General features: G+C 43.0%; 1 protein-coding gene across 1 annotated transcript in view; it reads right to left on the bottom strand.

Annotated features, from left to right (window-relative positions):
* The window catches only part of Dtd1 (D-aminoacyl-tRNA deacylase 1), a 160,436-nt gene that overhangs the window by 5,572 nt on the left and 134,131 nt on the right, over nt 1-20,733 (bottom strand). The window contains 1 exon segment of the mRNA NM_001398981.1: nt 19,162-19,334. Within this exon segment, the coding sequence (NP_001385910.1) occupies nt 19,182-19,334 (153 nt within the window). The 3' untranslated portion in view covers nt 19,162-19,181.

Raw genomic sequence — 20,733 nt, 5'->3', positions numbered from 1 at the left:
TGGGTTGTTTTGTTTGTCTGTTTTCCTTCTCTGAGCAATTTCTGAAATGTGCCAAGTGAAAAATTTTGGAATAAAATTTTATTTCAAAATAGATTTTAAAAGAGAAAAGTTATTTGTGAATTCCCTACTAAATTTGTGATTCCCTACTAAAAGAAACAGAACAAGAAGGAATCTTAGAGGTTTTAGACTAAAAGTTCTGCAAGCTTTTAGGTATGCATCAAGGCAGAAAGACCTCATACAGCACCTGTCTTAAAAGGCCAGAAGCTAAGCATTCCTTCAGAATCAACCTTGTTATGATGGGTGTTCCAATGGGCCTAACCATGTGTCAGCATTAATACCAGGAGTGGCAAGTTCTCAACAAACCACAGAGCCTCTGACAAGCAACAGACACTGTTCTGGCTGAAAACTACTGTCCCCCTCATGGGATTGGCCAATGGGTGCTGCTCTCTGTTTCTAATTGGTTTGTAATAATTTCCACCTCATTTTCTCCATAACTATAGAAAAACTTAGGGATTGGTTGCTGGCCATCACCTAGGATTATCTATAGATGATGAGGTCATATGTTAGAAAGGTGTAACACCACCACAGCTGACAGCCTTTTGGACTACCAGCTTCCTCCAGATGCACAAGTGGCTCTCTATTGCCTCAAATACCAAGGAGTGAGGAACCTCTTCAATGAGGCCAATGCAGGACCTGAAGCTAGGAATCCTTCAACAGCCTGTTCACACAGATGTGATGGTTCGGAACTGTCCTTCTAGTACTTGTGAGGCTGAAGGTGGAAGACTGGCCTAGGTTTGGGTCCAGTCTGGGCTACATAGTAAGTTTCAGGATAGCCTAGACTAAAGCATAATACTGTCAATGATGATGATGGTGATGGTGATATGGACGTTGATGGTGATGATGATGATGATAAATGAAACCATACCACTATTTGTTGACTTTTAACTGATCAGTTTCTAGCTTCAGGTCATTTATAGAACTACAAGACACGGCAGCTCTCTGCCCCCAGACCCGGTGAGAGAGAGACCCAACCGCCTGGTCAGGTGGGCACTCCTGAGGCTGCAGAGCGGAAGAGACCACCAACACTGCTCACCCCTGCCCACATCCCTGGCCCAAGAGGAAACTGTATAAGGCCTCTGGGCTCCCGTGGGGGAGGGCCCAGGAGCGGCAGGACCCCTGCCTGAGACACCACCGGAACCTGAAAGAAACAGACCGGATAAACAGTTCTCTGCACCCAAATCCCGTGGGAGGGAGAGCTAAACCTTCAGAGAGGCAGACAAGCCTGGGAAACCAGAAGAGACTGCTCCCTGCACACACATCTCGGACGCCAGAGGAAAAAGCCAAAGACCATCTGGAACCCTGGTGCACTGAAGCTCCCGGAAGGGGCGGCACAGGTCTTCCTGGTTGCTGCCGCTGCAGAGAGCCCGTGGGCAGCACCCCACGAGCGAACTTGAGCCTCAGGACCACAGGTAAGACCAAATTTTCTGCTGCAAGAAAGCTGCCTGGTGAACTCAAGACACAGGCCCACAGGAACAACTGAAGACCTGTAGAGAGGAAAAACTACACGCCCGAAAGCAGAACACTGTCCCCATAACTGACTGAAAGAGAGGAAAACAGGTCTACAGCACTCCTGACACACAGGCTTATAGGACAGTCTAGCCACTGTCAGAAACAGCAGAACAAAGTAACACTAGAGATAATCTGATGGCGAGAGGCAAGCGCAGGAACCCAAGCAACAGAAACCAAGACTACATGGCACCATCGGAGCCTAATTCTCCCATCAAAACAAACATGGAATATCCAAACACACAAGAAAAGCAAGATCTAGTTTCAAAATCATTTTTGATCATGATGCTGGAGGACTTCAAGAAAGACATGAAGAACTCCCTTAGAGAACAAGTAGAAGCCTACAGAGAGGAATCGCAAAAATGGCTGAAAGAATCGCAAAAATCCCTGAAAGAATTCCAGGAAAACATAAATAAACAAGTAGAAGCCCATAGAGAGGAGACACAAAAATCCCTGAAAGAATTCCAGGAAAACACAATCAAACAGTTGAAGGAATTAAAAATGGAAATAGAAGCAATCAAGAAAGAACAAATGGAAACAACCCTGGATATAGAAAACCAAAAGAAGAGACAAGGAGCTGTAGATACAAGCTTCACCAACAGAATACAAGAGATGGAAGAGAGAATCTCAGGAGCAGAACATTCCATAGAAATCATTGACTCAACTGTCAAAGATAATGTAAAGCGGAAAAAACTACTGGTCCAAAACATACAGGAAATCCAGGACTCAATGAGAAGATCAAACCTAAGGATAATAGGTATAGAAGAGAGTGAAGACTCCCAGCTCAAAGGACCAGTAAATATCTTCAACAAAATCATAGAAGAAAACTTCCCTAACCTAAAAAAAAGAGATACCCATAGACATACAAGAAGTCTACAGAACTCCAAATAGATTGGACCAGAAAAGAAACACCTCCCGTCACATAATTGTCAAAACACCAAACGCACGAAATAAAGAAAGAATATTAAAAGCAGTAAGGGAAAAAGGTCAAGTAACATATAAAGGCAGACCTATCAGAATCACACCAGACTTCTCGCCAGAAACTATGAAGGCCAGAAGATCCTGGACTGATGTCATACAGACCCTAAGAGAACACAAATGCCAGCCCAGGTTACTGTATCCAGCAAAACTCTCAATTAACATTGATGGAGAAACCAAGATATTCCATGACAAAACCAAATTTACACAATATCTTTCTACAAATCCAGCACTACAAAGGATAATAAATGGTAAAGCCCAACATAAGGAGGCAAGCTATACCCTAGAAGAAGCAAGAAACTAATCGTCTTGGCAACAAAACAAAGAGAATGAAAGCACACAAACATAACCTCACATCCAAATATGAATATAAAGGGAAACAATAATCACTATTCCTTAATATCTCTCAATATCAATGGCCTCAACTCCCCAATAAAAAGACATAGATTAACGAACTGGATACGGAACGAGGACCCTGCATTCTGCTGCCTACAGGAAACACACCTCAGAGACAAAGACAGACACTACCTCAGAGTGAAAGGCTGGAAAACAACTTTCCAAGCAAATGGTCAGAAGAAGCAAGCTGGAGTAGCCATTCTAATATCAAATAAAATCAATTTCCAACTAAAAGTCATCAAAAAAGATAAGGAAGGACACTTCATATTCATCAAAGGAAAAATCCACCAAGATGAACTCTCAGTCCTAAATATCTATGCCCCAAATACAAGGGCACCTACATACGTAAAAGAAACCTTACTAAAGCTCAAAACACACATTGCACCTCACACAATAATAGTGGGAGACTTCAACACCCCACTCTCATCAATGGACAGATCATGGAAACAGAAATTAAACAGTGATGTCGACAGACTAAGAGAAGTCATGAGCCAAATGGACTTAACAGATATTTATAGAACATTCTATCCTAAAGCAAAAGGATATACCTTCTTCTCAGCTCCTCATGGTACTTTCTCCAAAATTGACCATATAATTGGTCAAAAAAAGGGCCTCAACAGGTACAGAAAGATAGAAATAATCCCATGCGTGCTATCGGACCACCACGGCCTAAAACTGGTCTTCAATAACAATAAGGGAAGAATGCCCACATATACGTGGAAACTGAACAATGCTCTACTCAATGATAACCTGGTCAAGGAAGAAATAAAGAAAGAAATTAAAAACTTTTTAGAATTTAATGAAAATGAAGGTACAACATACCCAAACTTATGGGACACAATGAAAGCTGTGCTAAGAGGAAAACTCATAGCGTTGAGTGCCTGCAGAAAGAAACAGGAAAGAGCATTTGTCAGCAGCTTGACAGCACACCTAAAAGCTCTAGAACAAAAAGAAGCAAATACACCCAGGAGGAGTAGAAGGCAGGAAATAATCAAACTCAGAGCTGAAATCAACCAAGTAGAAACAAAAAGGGCCATAGAAAGAATCAACAGAACCAAAAGTTGGTTCTTTGAGAAAATCAACAAGATAGATAAACCCTTAGCCAGACTAACGAGAGGACACAGAGAGTGTGTCCAAATTAACAAAATCAGAAATGAAAAGGGAGACATAACTACAGATTCGGAGGAAATTCAAAAAATCATCAGATCGTACTATAAAAACCTATATTCAACAAAATTTGAAAATCTTCAGGAAATGGACAATTTCCTAGACAGATACCAGGTATCGAAGTTAAATCAGGAACAGATAAACCAGTTAAACAACCCCATAACTCCTAAGGAAATAGAAGCAGTCATTAACGGTCTCCCAACCAAAAAGAGCCCAGGTCCAGACGGGTTTAGCGCAGAATTCTATCAAACCTTCATAGAAGACCTCATACCAATATTATCCAAACTATTCCACAAAATTGAAACAGATGGAGCACTACCGAATTCCTTCTACGAAGCCACAATTACTCTTATACCTAAACCACACAAAGACACAACAAAGAAAGAGAACTTCAGACCAATTTCCCTTATGAATATCGACGCAAAAATACTCAACAAAATTCTGGCAAACCGAATCCAAGAGCACATCAAAACAATCATCCACCATGATCAAGTAGGCTTCATCCCAGGCATGCAGGGATGGTTTAATATACGGAAAACCATCAACGTGATCCATTATATAAACAAACTGAAAGAACAGAACCACATGATCATTTCATTAGATGCTGAGAAAGCATTTGACAAAATTCAACACCCCTTCATGATAAAAGTCCTGGAAAGAATAGGAATTCAAGGCCCATACCTAAACATAGTAAAAGCCATATACAGCAAACCAGTTGCTAACATTAAACTAAATGGAGAGAAACTTGAAGCAATCCCACTAAAATCAGGGACTAGACAAGGCTGCCCACTCTCTCCCTACTTATTCAATATAGTTCTTGAAGTTCTAGCCAGAGCAATCAGACAACAAAAGGAGATCAAGGGGATAAAGATCGGAAAAGAAGAGGTCAAAATATCACTATTTGCAGATGACATGATAGTATATTTAAGTGATCCCAAAAGTTCCACCAGAGAACTACTAAAGCTGATAAACAACTTCAGCAAAGTGGCTGGGTATAAAATTAACTCAAATAAATCAGTTGCCTTCCTCTATACAAAAGAGAAACAAGCCGAGAAAGAAATTAGGGAAACGACACCCTTCATAATAGACCCAAATAATATAAAGTACCTCGGTGTGACTTTAACAAAGCAAGTAAAAGATCTGTACAATAAGAACTTCAAGACACTGAGGAAAGAAATTGAAGAAGACCTCAGAAGATGGAAAGATCTCCCATGCTCATGGATTGGCAGGATTAATATAGTAAAAATGGCCATTTTACCAAAAGCAATCTACAGATTCAATGCAATCCCCATCAAAATACCAATCCAATTCTTCAAAGAGTTAGACAGAACAATTTGCAAATTCATCTGGAATAACAAAAAACCCAGGATAGCTAAAGCTATCCTCAACAATAAAAGGACTTCAGGGGGAATCACTATCCCTGAACTCAAGCAGTATTACAGAGCAATAGTGATAAAAACTGCATGGTATTGGTACAGAGACAGACAGATAGACCAATGGAATAGAATTGAAGACCCAGAAATGAACCCACACACCTATGGTCACTTGATTTTTGACAAAGGAGCCAAAACCATCCAATGGAAAAAGGATAGCATTTTCAGCAAATGGTGCTGGTTTAACTGGAGGGCAACATGTAGAAGAATGCAGATCGATCCATGCTTATCACCCTGTACAAAGCTTAAGTCCAAGTGGATCAAGGACCTCCACATCAAACCAGACACACTCAAACTAATAGAAGAAAAACTAGGGAAGCATCTGGAACACATAGGCACTGGAAAAAATTTCCTGAACAAAACACCAATGGCTTATGCTCTAAGATCAAGAATCCATAAATGGGATCTCATAAAACTGCAAAGCTTCTGTAAGGCAAAGGACACTGTGGTTAGGACAAAATGGCAACCAACAGATTGGGAAAAGATCTTTACCAATCCTACAACAGATAGAGGCCTTATATCCAAAATATACAAAGAAATCAAGAAGTTAGACCGCAGGGAAACAAATAACCCTATTAAAAAATGGGGTTCAGAGCTAAACAAAGAATTCACAGCTGAGGAATGCCGAATGGCTGAGAAACACCTAAAGAAATGTTCAACATCTTTAGTCATAAGGGAAATGCAAATCAAAACAACCCTGAGATTTCACCTCACACCAGTGAGAATGGCTAAGATCAAAAACTCAGGTGACAGCAGATGCTGGCGAGGATGTGGAGAAAGAGGAACACTCCTCCATTGTTGGTGGGATTGCAGACTGGTACAACCATTCTGGAAATCAGTCTGGAGGTTCCTCAGAAAATTGGACATTGAACTGCCTGAGGATCCAGCTATACCTCTCTTGGGCATATACCCAAAAGATGCCTCAACATATAAAAGAGACACGTGCTCCACTATGTTCATCGCAGCCTTATTTATAATAGCCAGAAACTGGAAAGAACCCAGATGCTCTTCAACAGAGGAATGGATACAGAAAATGTGGTACATCTACACAATGGAATATTACTCAGCTATCAAAAACAACGAGTTTATGAAATTCGTAGGCAAATGGTTGGAACTGGAAAATATCATCCTGAGTGAGCTAACCCAATCACAGAAAGACATACATGGTATGCACTCATTGATAAGTGGCTATTAGCCCAAATGCTTGAATTACCCTAGATCCCTAGAACAAACGAAACTCAAGACGGATGATCAAAATGTGAAGGCTTCACTCCTTCTTTAAATGAGGAAAAAGAATACCCTTGGTAGGGAAGGGAGAGGCAAAGATTAAAACAGAGACTGAAGGAACACCCATTCAGAGCTGCCCCACATGTGGCCCATACATATACAGCCACCCAATTAGACAAGATGGATGAAGCAAAGAAGTGCAGGCCAACAGGAGCCGGATGTAGATCGCTCCTGAGAGACACAGCCAGAATACAGCAAATACAGAGGCGAATGCCAGCAGCAAACCACTGAACTGAGAATAGGTCCCCTATTGAAGGAATCAGAGAAAGAACTGGAAGAGCTTGAAGGGGCTCGAGACCCCAAAAGTACAACAATGCCAAGCAACCAGAGCTTCCAGGGACTAAGCCACTACCTAAAGACTATACATGGACTGACCCTGGACTCTGACCCCATAGGTAGCAATGAATATCCTAGTAAGAGCACCAGTGGAAGGGGAAGCCCTGGGTCCTGCTAAGACTGAACCCCCAGTGAACTAGTCTATGGGGGGAGGGCGGCAATGGGGGGAGGGTTGGGAGGGGAACACCCATAAGGAAGGGGAGGGGGGAGGGGAATGTTTGCCCGGAAACCGGGAAAGGGAATAACACTCGAAATGTATATAAGAAATACTCAAGTTAATAATAAAAAAAAAAGAACTACAAGACACAAGTTCTAGACTCAGAACATTCTGACTTATACTAAGGGGTTCTCCGACTCACTGTTCAAAGCAAAACAAAACCAAAAGCAAGCTTTGATTCACTAATTTCATGTCACAGCTGGGAATCCAACTGGCATTCATTTACCTAGAAGAGCAGAACTTTTCTGAGCAAAGAACTTACGACTCTCTAGAAAAGTCAACATTATTGGTGAATTTCTGACCCGTTAGCACTCTTAAAGATTCCAGTGAATGCCTCCAATGAGCCTCCAAGGGGACTTGGGTCTTTACCAGCTAGACCCACAAAGCAAGATCTGTCTTAAAGAGCAGAAATTTGACAAGAATGGCGGTGCTGTGCTATAATCCCAGCCCTTTGGAGATACCTAGGGAACTCAAGCCCAGCCTGGGTTACTTAAAGAGTTCAAGGACAGCCTGCCCTACATAGTAAGATCCTGTTCCAAAAACCTTGGGGCAGGACTCAATGCCTAACATCTAGGTAAGATGGTAGACACAAACACACACACACACACACACACACGCACACGCACACGCACACGCACACGCACACGCACACACACACACACACACACACACACACATCTATTACCTAAAGTCTGATTTAGAAATATTTCTTGTCTTTTTTTTTTTTTTTTGGTTCTTTTTTTTTCGGAGCTGGGGACCGAACCCAGGGCCTTGCGCTTCCTAGGTAAGCGCTCTACCACTGAGCTAAATCCCCAGCCCTATTTCTTGTCTTTTAAGCATCATATTGTCTATTAAAAGAAAATAACAGAAAAGATCACACACAAAAAAGCTGAGGATATCACTGGGGTGACTCACCAATGTGAAGGGTTTGTGTGTGTGTGTGTGTGTGTGTGTGTGTGTGTGTGTGTGTGTGTGTGTGTGTGTGAGAGAGAGAGAGAGAGAGATCTCCTAAAATAAAATATTCTAGTAAGAAAAAAATTTTTTCCTTCTTAATAGCTTATACTTTTCCTCATTCTCCACAAGACTGGGATCCATCTTGAAAGCATTAAGAACACCTACAGGATTAAAGTCATCCTCCAAAGTGAGCATGAGGGTAAACTGAGTCAAGTCCATCAAGGATAACAGGTAGTTCTCAAATCCATCTTTCTGTATACCAAACACAACTTTAATCATATGGTGAACTCCTCTGCCAATTTCAGACTCATGTAGAATGTTTCAAAGAGATTTAAAAATAGTATTGATTCCCTTTGGTGGTGCTGTGTTAGTTTGAGGCTGCGTTCTTTGAGCAAGCCAATAGCTATTTCGACATTATCACCTGCTGCTCTCTCCAGGAACCAAGTGAGCATCTCTATGCATAAAATTTCATGTGCCACATCTTGCTTATTAATAAGATATGTATCAAAATTTGAAGTACTCAGACAAATTCATTTGTCATTTCTTTAATCTTCTTTCTGAAAATTAAAAATTAGTCTCATAAGGATTTATTTGCCAATTTGTGGGAGTTTTGAGTTGGTAACTGCCACTAAAGTTGCATAAACATGGGTGACAAGTCAAGAAGCAGTTTTTGCTTATAAAACAGATGTGAACAACAGTTCCCCTCCTCTAAGTGTTTCCGTGAGAAGCTCTTGGGTAATAATACATCCTAGAGATGCTGATTTTGGTGGTGGTCTCAGCAATGTATGCTTCCTTAGGGCTTCTCTGCTCATCCTGAGCAGAGGTAATGCTGAGCTGATGTTACCTATAATCCATTCCTGCATCGTCCTGAGCTTTGAGGGAAGAAGATCCAGTCCCAGGATGAGTAAGGAGACAGTCCAGTTTATCTTTCCTCCTTTCTAGTAGGCTCATCATCAGCGGATCTCAGTTACTGCTGGTTGGTTCTGGGCTTCTTCCAGGAAATAGGGACTCCCAGGACCTCTTCTGATCCAGATCTCTTTCTCCTTCTTCATGTTTTCCTTGGCAATTCCATGTTGTCATCATAAAACATCTTCTTGCTTTCCTAATAGTTTATGTATTTATTCACTATACAGCTTGATCACAGCCCTCCCCTTCACCCCACCCTCACACACGCACCCATTCCCCACCCTCTTTTCCTCAGAGAAGGAGAGGCCCCACCATGGGTACCAACCAACTCTGGTACATAAAAGTCACAGCAAAACTAGGTGTACTCTCTCCCACTGAGGCCAGACAAAGCAGCCTAGCTAGGGGAAAGGGATCCAAAGGCAGGCATTTAAGAAAGCACAGAGAAGGAGAGGAGTTTTTTCCTTCTGGGACATCAGTGGAGCAGAAAGGCTGGCTGGATACTTTCCCTGCCTTTCTGAGTTAGCAGACTTTCACTGCCATGTCTAGCTCCTAAATTTTCCTTTGGTAAATCCAATGTTTGAGATTTTGTTTTAAAAACAATACTCCATCTCTCACCATATACAAAAAATCAGTTCAAAACGAACCAAAGACTTAAATGTGAGTCTTGAAACTATAAAATTGTAAGGAGAAAACACTCAAGGACATCATAAGTAAACAATTGTAAATGATTGCAAAACCATAGTCAATGAAAGCAAAAACCGACAAATGGGATTACATCAAACTATAAGCTCTCTCTATAGAGGAAAGCATTCAAGAGAATAAAGAAACAACCTAGACAATAGGGGGAAATATTTGTAAACTGTAAGAAAAATGATTTTTAGAATATATAAGAAATTCAAACAAACCAATCTAAAAAACAATGTGATTTTTAAATGAGCAAACGACCTGAATAGACATTTCCCAGAAGACATCCAAATAGCCAGTAAACATATTAAAAAACCTCACACAATGAGATATCAGTTTATCTCAGTTAGAATGACTGCTGTAAAGCACAGGTAATGCTAGTAAGGATGTAGAGAATTAGAAAATCGGACATACTTTGGACGGGGATGTAAATTAGAATAGCCATATGGAAAACAGTATGAAAGTTTCTCAAAACCTAGAAATAAAATCACCCTATGATACAGCCACCCCACTACCCAGGACTTACCTGCAAGTGCTATGATCGCACTCTAAAGGAACGGCTGCATTACCTGTTAATTAACTCACTATTCACAATCGCCAAGAAACGAAATCAACCTCGGTGACTATCGACAGATAAATAGGTTTTTAAAGTGTGTTTTACATACGGAGTGGAATATTATATACCCATTCAATAAAGAATGGAATACTTTCATTTCCAACAGCATGGATGGAAGCAACAGACATTATGTAAGAGAAATAGGTCTTATATAAAAAGGCAAATGGTGCTTGTTTTTACTTATATGGGAAGACAAAGTTGATCTCAGAGAGGTAGAGAACAGATTTAAGGTGACTAGAACCCAGGAGGGGTGTTGGGGAGAGGAAGCAAAGGGATGGTGTTAGAACCAGCCCACCCCCAGAGAGCCAGTATGAAGAGCCTCATAGTCTGGCCCTACCCTCCTCACATCTGCAGCAAAGAGCTAACGGCCACCGAGTTCTCACAAGAGCTGAAGCTCACACTATCAGGAATCCAGAGACAGCTGTCAGTGGTCATGTAACAGAGACTATATATTAACTTAGCCTGCTTCCTTGTACTGCAGGACCACTCCTCCCTCAGAAACCTTTATGTGTAGATATGACACTGTGTCTGAGGAACCGCGCTTCTTATTTCAGACCCTTACCTGCAACGTTAAATCTCTGGCCTGAAGTCTAGAGCTCCCTTTCCCTTGCCTGCCCCTAAACTAACAGTTGGTAGGTGAGCACAGGGGACGGGTGGATGAGAACGTGTTGAAGTAGACCAACTACTACTGCTTAGGTAGGTACTGTAGGTAAGGATGCCTACAACTGACAGCACAGAATGCTTCCTGAGAGCTGGTGCAGAAGACTTGGAATGTTCTAAACAGCAATGTGTCTTTGATGACGACATGCCAGCATATCTGACACATGTATACATGTCTGAAAGGCTGCATTACACACTAAAAACACGTACAACCATTATATGCCCTTTAAAACTGAAAATACATTAGAAAAAAGTTTTAAAGGAGAGAAATAAAACATTTAAATACTGAAAACATAAAAAGTACAAGTTAGAATTCCAGACCAGTAAAATTACCCTTCAAAAGCAAAAGAGAAAACTAAGGATTTCCTCAAATATGTGCTTCAAGGAATATGGAAAGCAATTCTTCAAAGAGAAGGAACATGAAATAGTTCAGAAAGCTGTGTTCACAGCATGAAAGGAAAAACTATAATCAGAGAAATGAAGGCAAACAATCTTTTTTAACCTTAATTTATCTTTAAAATAACCACTCAGAATTTATCTTTAAAATAACCACTCAGGAAACAATAAAAAAAAAAAAGCACCAGTGTGATCGCACCATGTGGCAGGTGGGGGTGACAGCAGCAACCCCACAGGACAGAGCCATAAGGTACAGTACTGCGTGGGTTACTTAGTGGGGTGCTGTTTAAAAGTAGAATTAGAGATGTTTAAAATGCATACTATAAACTCTAGAGCAAACATACACACGTGCATGTATGTATGTGTACACTCACACACACCCTCACACACGCTCACACGCACACACTCACACACACACTCACAAACACACTCACAAACACACACTCGCACACTCATATTCACACACACTCACACACGCGCACTCGCACTCACACACCCACACACACATACTCACACATTCACACACACACTCACACACACACATTCACACACATGCACTCACACACCCACACACACACTCACACACCCACACACACACTCACACACATATTCACACACACTCACACACACACATTCACACACACTCACACACATTCACACTCACATGCACACACACTCACATGCACACACACACTCACATACACACTCACACTCACATACACTCACACTCACATACACTCACACACACTCACACTCACATACACACACACTCACTCACACACTCTCTCTCTCTCTCTCTCTCTCTCTCTCTCTCTCTCTCTCTCTCTCTCTCTCTCTACTTGACTCAGCTCACTCGGAAGAACACTCCTCCAAAATAGCAGCATCTTACTATTCCAGCAAAGGTCAAGTTGGCAAAGCAAACAGATGGCGGTTTCCAAAACACTTCCCGTGTTTGCTTTTTAGTGTGTTGACATTTGAGAAGGAAATGTGGGTGCTGGTCGGAGCTTTTCTCACACCCAATTTACAGCAGCTAAGAAATAATCAAGTGACAGGTGACACAGAAGCAAAGGTCTGCCAGCCCAAGCTGCCCAACACCACAGGGCTCTTCACTGCTGAGCCATATCCCTAGCTCCTACACAATTTTTTTGAAACCTTAAAATACATATTTAAAATGTGGGTGTCTCTCAGTGAAAGCACACGTGATACCAGGAAAGAGAACCAGCCTGGTACCAACCAGGAGTCAGCCTCACCGAAAATCCTCCCAGCCTGAGGAGCGAGGTGAGGAACCTGAAGAAATAGGACCGGACACAGACCACTGTTAATTTTAGCATTTTCATGTCTGCTTGATGAAATAGAACAGAACATTTGCAATGTGACAGAGACCCGCCCCGCCCTGTGACATCCTCCCAACCACAAAGGGTTTTAATCGTTTTCAAAGAAAAATAGAGCCGCTAGTGTGAGCTTCTCATTCTATTCTCTTTGCCTTTTCTTTTTCCCTCTCAAGCCTGAGAAATTCAAAGCAACTCCCCTGGCTGCACAGGCTCCCCAAGGCTCCTTCTCCTTTTAAAGAAAAGAGAGAGAGAACTGCAGCCCCTGTCTGTCCCATGCAGCAAACCACAGGCAAGGTCACAGTCTGCCATTCTTCCTTCAGCTCTCACAAATATCTAAATATCTGAGGGTGATTTTGTGGCCTGTTGCGATGACAAACTTCTTCAAAGAGACAACACAAAACTAAACGTGTTATTGTAGTAGCTCCCGTCCTTTAGTATGGCCTCCTTCAAAGTCTTCAAATCCAGAAGCATGGCTAAATTCTCAGAGGCGGTACGTCAGTCCCAGCCCCCTCACTGGTCCTTGGCTAAATGGTGATTCAGAGACCTTCTGCACAGGCTGGGAGGGACGCTCTCTGCCAGGCTCTGTTGCAGCTGCCTCGGATCTGGATTACACCTGGAAGCCAAGATCTCCCCAAACAATATGGCCACTGCCATTGGCCTTGGTTAACTTCCAGAATTTGAAAGGAAGATCCTATTGCTAAAGACACCACACTTTGCACACAAACCCGAAGGAATAGAGCTGGAAATGAACTGGAAGCCTCCTCCCTGCGGAATTCTCACAGCATTGTAAGATGCTATGTACACTGCCAGGGAAAAAAGCCATCAGTAGTCCTACCTTACTATACAGCCTGGGAAGATCATCAGTGACTGGACAGGCAGGTGTCCATGGTGGTACAGTAGTGTCATTTTATCTTGGCTATAGCCAGCAGCTGTCTAGTTGGACTTAAGCGCAGAACTCATCCATGGTACTTTAAATCTATCCATGGCTGGAGAGATCATAAACCCTAGAAAAGAACCTACTTTGCTAAACCAATATAATTCCTAACTATATTCTAAATATTCTTATACCCACAGACAAGTGTGGCTCGCACTCCTCATCAAAGAAGCTTCCTCTTGCAATAGACGGAGACTACGACAGAGATTCACAGCTGATCGAAATCCAGAGGAGTGAGTGACTGTGCAGTGTCCAGCCCCAACTCTATGGCAACCTTTATTCCTAAAACTCAGGGAAAATCATAGAAGAGGGGGAGGGCGATTCCACTGTTCCCACCCCTAGATGAAGAGCTTCGGGGGCCAGTGCTGCTGAAAGGAGAATCATCTTCCTCCAGGGAACATAAGGTATCCAGTCTCACATGCTTAGCCCTGGACTGTACATGCAGGAAACACTAAATGGATTCAGTGACTCCTGCATGTACACACATGGAGCAATGATAATTAAAGATGAGACCGTGAGTTTGGGAAGGGGGAGGAATGCTGCAGCTGGAGATAGGAAAGGACAGTAGAGTTGATGCAAACATCCGTGCTCATAAAGTTTTCCAAAAAGTATTTTTTGGAAAGAATCATTTTGAGGCCAAATCCAAAGCAAATAAAAGCCATCAAATGGTTCTGATTTGTGCTGATTTAAAAATTAACTTTTTAAAAATCCTTCAATAAGTAAAGCAAAGGTTTTCAGATATATCCGTTAAAGCAAAACTTAAGACATTACATCTGTAAAATTTGCTGATGGGTCATTAATATAGTGCAGAGTCATCAGCTAGCTGGAATTATAATTGTTCAAGATGTTTGAAAACACAAAGCATATTCTAACATGTGCACAGCATGTGCATACATCTGTGCGCACAGGTGTGTGCATACACGGTTGTGGGCACAGCATTTATAGTTAGGCAGATAAGCTGGCTTTAGTCCTTCAAGATGACTATTTATACTCTTATCCCTCTCCCTTCGTTTTTGTCAAGGAGTTTAAAATTTTAATTTATATTAAATTATAGCTGAAGGAAAAGGCTACTCTCCAGGAAAAGGCTACTGTTTATAGTCTAATGACAATCAAGAGAAAAGACAAAGCATCTACAAGAGTCCAAAGAATAAAGACCTGAAATCTGGGTGGCCACCCTCAGTCCTAGGATCCACGGCTGGTGGTCCAGGCTAGTGTTCACTTCTGAACCAAGTTAAGAGTTTCCCCAGCACAGCAGCTGAGGTTGGGCCTTCTGACCTTCTCAGTGGGTGGGCAGAGGAGCCAGCCCATCTCCCATTGCTTCCCCCTGTGGAAGCCTAAAAGCATTATCTAGGGACACTGGAGTTTAGATCAGTGTTTCCTCTCTGCACAGACTGCCACATGCATTCTGACACCATAACTTCCACCTACCTACATTCTGCAACAGTTGCAGGAAGTGGATCTAATTATTTTAAGAGAAGAAACTCCAAGGAGGCAGAAGTCACATAAAGACTTAAGAAGCAACCAGCACAATAAGAGGAAGACCTGGATGGGCCCCTGAGTTAGTACCTATTTCTCAGTAGCCAGACAGACCTGATGCCTAATCATGCCTTCTTTCTGGTCCATTTGTTTGAGATTATAAAACTATTACATTTCTCCCTTCTGTATCCTCCCTATAAACCTTCCATATATCTGTCCCCTTCCTCCTTTAGATTTTTTCACTAATTGTTATTATATTCATATTCATACACATATATACATACATATTTCCAAATATAACCTCTTCAGTCATAAGATGTTATCTGTTTGTGTATTTTCAGGGCTGAGTGTTTTGGCCCTGGATAACCCATAGTGTGCTCTTCCCTGGGAAAGACCATCTCTCCCAGTCCAGGCTTTCCTCACTTGCCTATAAGTTCTCTGTGTAGGGCTGCAGTCTTGGGGACTTCTTCTCAGCCCCTGCCATCCAGTTTGACATGGCCATTGGTGTTGTCCCTGTCCAGCTCAGGTTTGAACAGTCATGTTGGTGAGAAGTTATGGGTGTAGCTTCTAATGCTACTAGGAGATACCATCCCACTCATCCTCTTGCTCTCAAAATCTTTCTACCCCTTCTTCCACAATTTTTCCTGAGCCTTAGGTATGGAAGAGTTTCGTAGATGTCATCATTAGGACTGGGCCCCACAACTCTGCATTTTGATTGGTTGTGGTTTTCTATAATGGTCTCTGTTACAAGAGAAGCTTCCTTGGTGAGGAGTGAAGACTGCACATCTGTAGCTGTAAGGACAAATGCTTATAGATTTTCGTTAGGGATTATGCTGGTTTAGTAAATTAAAGGTTTGGATTCTTCTCCAATAACCATGATTTCATTAGCACTGAGTAGCTGACTAGGTATCTGATCCAGGCACGGTCTCCCTCTTGTGGAGTGCATCGTAAGCCTAACCATGTCTTCCTTCTTGCTGGCCTCTCTATCCGAGCATGAGCTTGGTTGTCCTCTGGCTTCCTCTCCATTCTGTTGGCTCCTGCTCTTTCCATTGTCAACCCAACACTCTGAAGGCTATTTCGCCCTCAGCCAGGCAGAGGCCTCCCCTCCATCATCCATTTTCATCCCTGCCCTCTGTGCCTTGTCTGCGTATGTCACAATTCCCCCTCTAAACAGATAATCAGGAGCATCAGCAGTATTTGTATGACAAAACTGACTACTGGAGGGAAAACATCAAGCTTTAGAAGGACATTTAGAATGTATATTTTATATTTTATATGAGTCATATAAAATGTTATCACATACTCATGAATACTTAACATGAATTAGAAACAAATATCACATTTTGTATACAACTAACCCATATCATGTATTTCAGTTCATGAATAAAAAGCAGTGGCTTTAAGCCTGAGCATCACAATGAGAAACTGGTCAGGTGGTGGCTGTGACCAATGGGGCCCAATGTGATGTGACCTTTCTCTACTCACTCCCTCATACACTCATGTGTAAGCTAAGTCAACCGAGACCAGTTACTATAGCTCCATCATCTTCCCGTAAGTATACTGGAAGAAAGCATAATGCTATAGGACACTATAAGAGAAGTTAAAAGCAGGATGATTCCTTCACAGCCCCCAAACTATCAGTGAGTCGGTTGCCCAGCCTTTCCTGGGCTCTTTATTCATTCCTTTATCTGCTGGGAGTAGGTATTATGGCACCCAACTATTACTAATATTTCTCAATATATGTACACGAACATCCTCAAAGCCATAGACACCTTATAGACTGCCCTTATAGAAGGGAAGAGAAGGCCTTGCCAGTCACAACTCCTCTTGAAGTTTGGTATCTCCAAAATGACCCTGTCTTCAGACTTAGTTAATCAGTTTACCAGTTCAAAAATGCATGCCTAAGACCTCTCCGCAGTCCTAGGTCCACCGCCATAAGACTGTCCACAAAAATAGCTATTGTCACCAGTGGAAGGGGAAGCCCTGGGTCCTGCTAAGACTGAACCCCCAGTGAACTAGACTATGGGGGGAGGGCAGCAATGGGGGGAGGGTTGGGAGGGGGACACCCATAAGGAAGGGGAGGGGGGAGGGGGATGTTTGCCCGGAAACCGGGAAAGGGAATAACACTTGAAATGTATATAAGAAATACTCAAGTTAATAAAAAAAAAATAGCTATTGTTAGTATTCCCTCCCCATCTAGACACCCCAACACTCACACTGATTTGTCTCCACACTGATCACTTATACCTTCCAGCCCAACTTCTCTCTCTGGCCCCATTATGTCTTTGGACTTCTGCAGTTCCTCCAAACTGGCCTATGTACTTCCAGCCTCTCTCCCTGGAGCTGGAGGATGATCTTTGCATGCTATGCTTGACTATGTGCTTCTGCTGTCAAAGGTACTTCAGTATCCCAGGATAAAGTCCACATTCCTGGCAGTTATAGACCAGGACCCCCAACTTCCCAAGAAGCTCTCTGCTCTCTGCACTAGTACCCAACCATTCAGCTAATCCTGACTTCCTCTCTTCTAAAACTATCTGTCTTAATCATTTGCAGTCCTCCAACAAAATAATGCTGGCATCGTCTTGTAGATTAGATCTAGAGTGTCTTCTAAGTGCTCACTTAGTCAAGGCTTGGTCTCCACCATAGCACTACTGGGATGCAGTGGAAGTTTTGGACGATGAGGCATGGTAGGAGGAATTCATGTTATTTCAGGTGTGCTTCTAAAGAGAGACTGAAGAATCCCAGCAGTCTCCTCCTCCCCTTTCTCCTCTGTGCTTCCTAGACACGAGGCAACAGTTTGCATCACCTACCATGCTCCTACCATGATATATGTCCTTGCCAAAGAATCTAAAGCCAACAGGGTCAATAAATCATTGCCCGAAACTTCCAAAACCATGAGACAAGGTAAGCCTTTCCTCGATGTTTCCCAGTCCCATGTGTCCTTCAAGGTTGGCTCTCAGAGTCCTCCCTACTGCACACGCTGTCCCATCCATGCCACAGGTACTTTGGCTGTCACACAACTGTTTCTACTCTTCTTCTTGGATGTATGAACTTGATAAGGTCAGGCCATGGAGCCTTCCCATCTCTACCCCAGTGTTTGGTCCAGTGCCCATCAAACAAGGGGCTTTGATAATATATGAAATGAGAAAAACTGAGACAGAAGGCCACTGGGGTCTCTAGGAGATGAACTTAATGCTACTGTGTCCTCATCACAGTCCTGGGCATGGAAATGGTGAAGAACAAGCATCACAGGCAATGCCGGCTGGGCATGGCGGTACCTGTCTGTCGCCTCAGTGCTCACAGGGCAGAGGTAGAAATACTGCTGTGAGTAGGAAGACAGCCTTATCTACGTAGTCTTTCCCTCAATACAATACACAGAGAAATGACAGTGTTATGAAGATGAAAAGAATGGTGTAAAATACAAACCGGGCAACAGTGAGAGATGACAACTTCAGAGGATGCAGGCCTCTACTGAAGGGGCTGAGCTAAGAGTGGCAATGATGGACTGGGAAGTAGAGTGAGATACTGATGAGCCTGGTGGCAGTCAGGCCCAGGCAGTGAGGCTGACACAGGCAATGCAGGCAGGACACACACCATCCACTGGCTGGGCCTGTCAGCTTGCCTGTATCCTGCCTGTACACATTTCAATGAATACAACACAGTCTTACAGCAATGACCTTCACTATGCTGGAAAGGAGCACACTTAGGGATGCTATGATCTAATGTTCAAAGATGAGCACTGCCTTTGCAGCCATCTCACCCTGATTCACTTCTATTCCCCTAAAGCGTGTGTGGACAACTCTGTGCAGGTGGGAAGCTCTTACCTGAGCTCATGCTTCTGCATCTATGGCTCCCTCTCTGAAGACACATCACCCTCTGCCCCGCTGCTGGCGCTGCGGTCTTCTTTTCGGGGTGTATTTCGTTCTTTGCTTGACTCAGAAGGCCCTTTGGCCCTGGTCTTCTCTTTTCTCTGCTGCTGTTTCTCCAGTTTTGACAGCTGATTAAAAAAAAAAAGAAAGAAAGAAAATAGTTGAAAGTTGTGAAGATGTGACCAAGTAGCGAAAGCAACAAAATGTCTGAGGTGGAAACCACACGCAAAGCCTCTGCCTGGCGCCTGGTCTATCACAATGGCTCACAGATCCAACTATGCACAACACTGACCAAACAGCACCTGAATCCTTAACACAGAATTGCTACCTGTGATGCCACTCTAACTCTTCCTCACCCAGTATGTGGGATGTGAGGACAGCCATGCAACAGGCTCCCTCGGGCTCAGAAGACTCCCTTAAATGGCAAAGGCTTTTTAGCTTCTTACTATCTTCTTTGGTGATGCTGTAGCTTTTCTCACATTGTCTTCCCACTTAGTGTGTTTTAAAGAGTGTTCAAAGCATTCCACTGTTTGCAGAAGTTACCAGAGAAGACAGTGAAATAAACTACACTGAGCATTGTCTCAGTTACATTCATTCCTGAGCCTAAAGCCTGACTCACCCAAGCTATGTGCTCCTACTATGCTAATGGTAGTCCCAGATGGGCCACCAGCCGCTGGAGCATCCAGCTAGAGGGGAGGGGGTTGGCAGCGCATGCTCTGAAGTGACCCAATTCTTCCTTCCATATCTCCCCAACAGTTTCAAAGTAACCACAGACGAGACAGTCAGAAGAAACTTAGGTCATCTCACACTGAGCCACAGTCCAGCCACTCCGAGAAGGCCTGCTGAGAATACTAGCCAACTGTTGGTTCACGAGATTTTCTTGGACCAAGAAAGGCATCTGCACCAAAGCCTGAGAGACAGCAACACCCAGCTCCATCTGCTTCCCAGACCAAGGCATTTTCTCCATCACATGGAAAGAAAATCAGTGAAGGGCTAGCCTCTCCCAGCTGGCCTCTGCCCCATGTCCACAGACACAATCACTTCACATAGCCTTCCAGAGCACTGCTTGTTTTGTAGACAAACTTTGAACTCAACCTTTTATTGATGAACAATCAATAGCTTTCAATTTGGTCCAAGAAGTCAAATGTATTAATGATTGGCTGACAGTATTATCTTTCCTAATTTCCATTACCCTGAAAAGCTATAGCGAATACCCAGGCTGGTCAGTGTGATAATTAGATGTGTGTTGAATTGTATCATTGATCAGAGACTTCCCAGGCAAGTTCTCTTACAAGATTCCACCCCTGAGACCTTATAAGAGCCAGAGGTGGTGGATAACTACAAGGAGATTATCTTTTCCAGGCACGATAGGCCCGCTGGATATATGAAGTACACGACTGACAGTATGCACAAGACCCGTGTCAGCTCAGGCCAGGTAAACCCCAGCATGGAGCAGTGGGAGGGGCCCACAGAGTCTCATCTCTTGCTGAGGAGCTACTGGCCATCGATAGCTTCTAAAAGAAGAAG

Source organism: Rattus norvegicus, chromosome 3 (assembly GCF_021556685.1).
Source record: "Rattus norvegicus strain SHRSP/BbbUtx chromosome 3, alternate assembly SHRSP_T2T, whole genome shotgun sequence".
Taxonomy (NCBI): Eukaryota; Metazoa; Chordata; class Mammalia; order Rodentia; family Muridae; genus Rattus; species Rattus norvegicus.
Note: the sequence above shows the minus strand (reverse complement) of the source record. Positions and strands in the feature narration are given on the sequence as shown.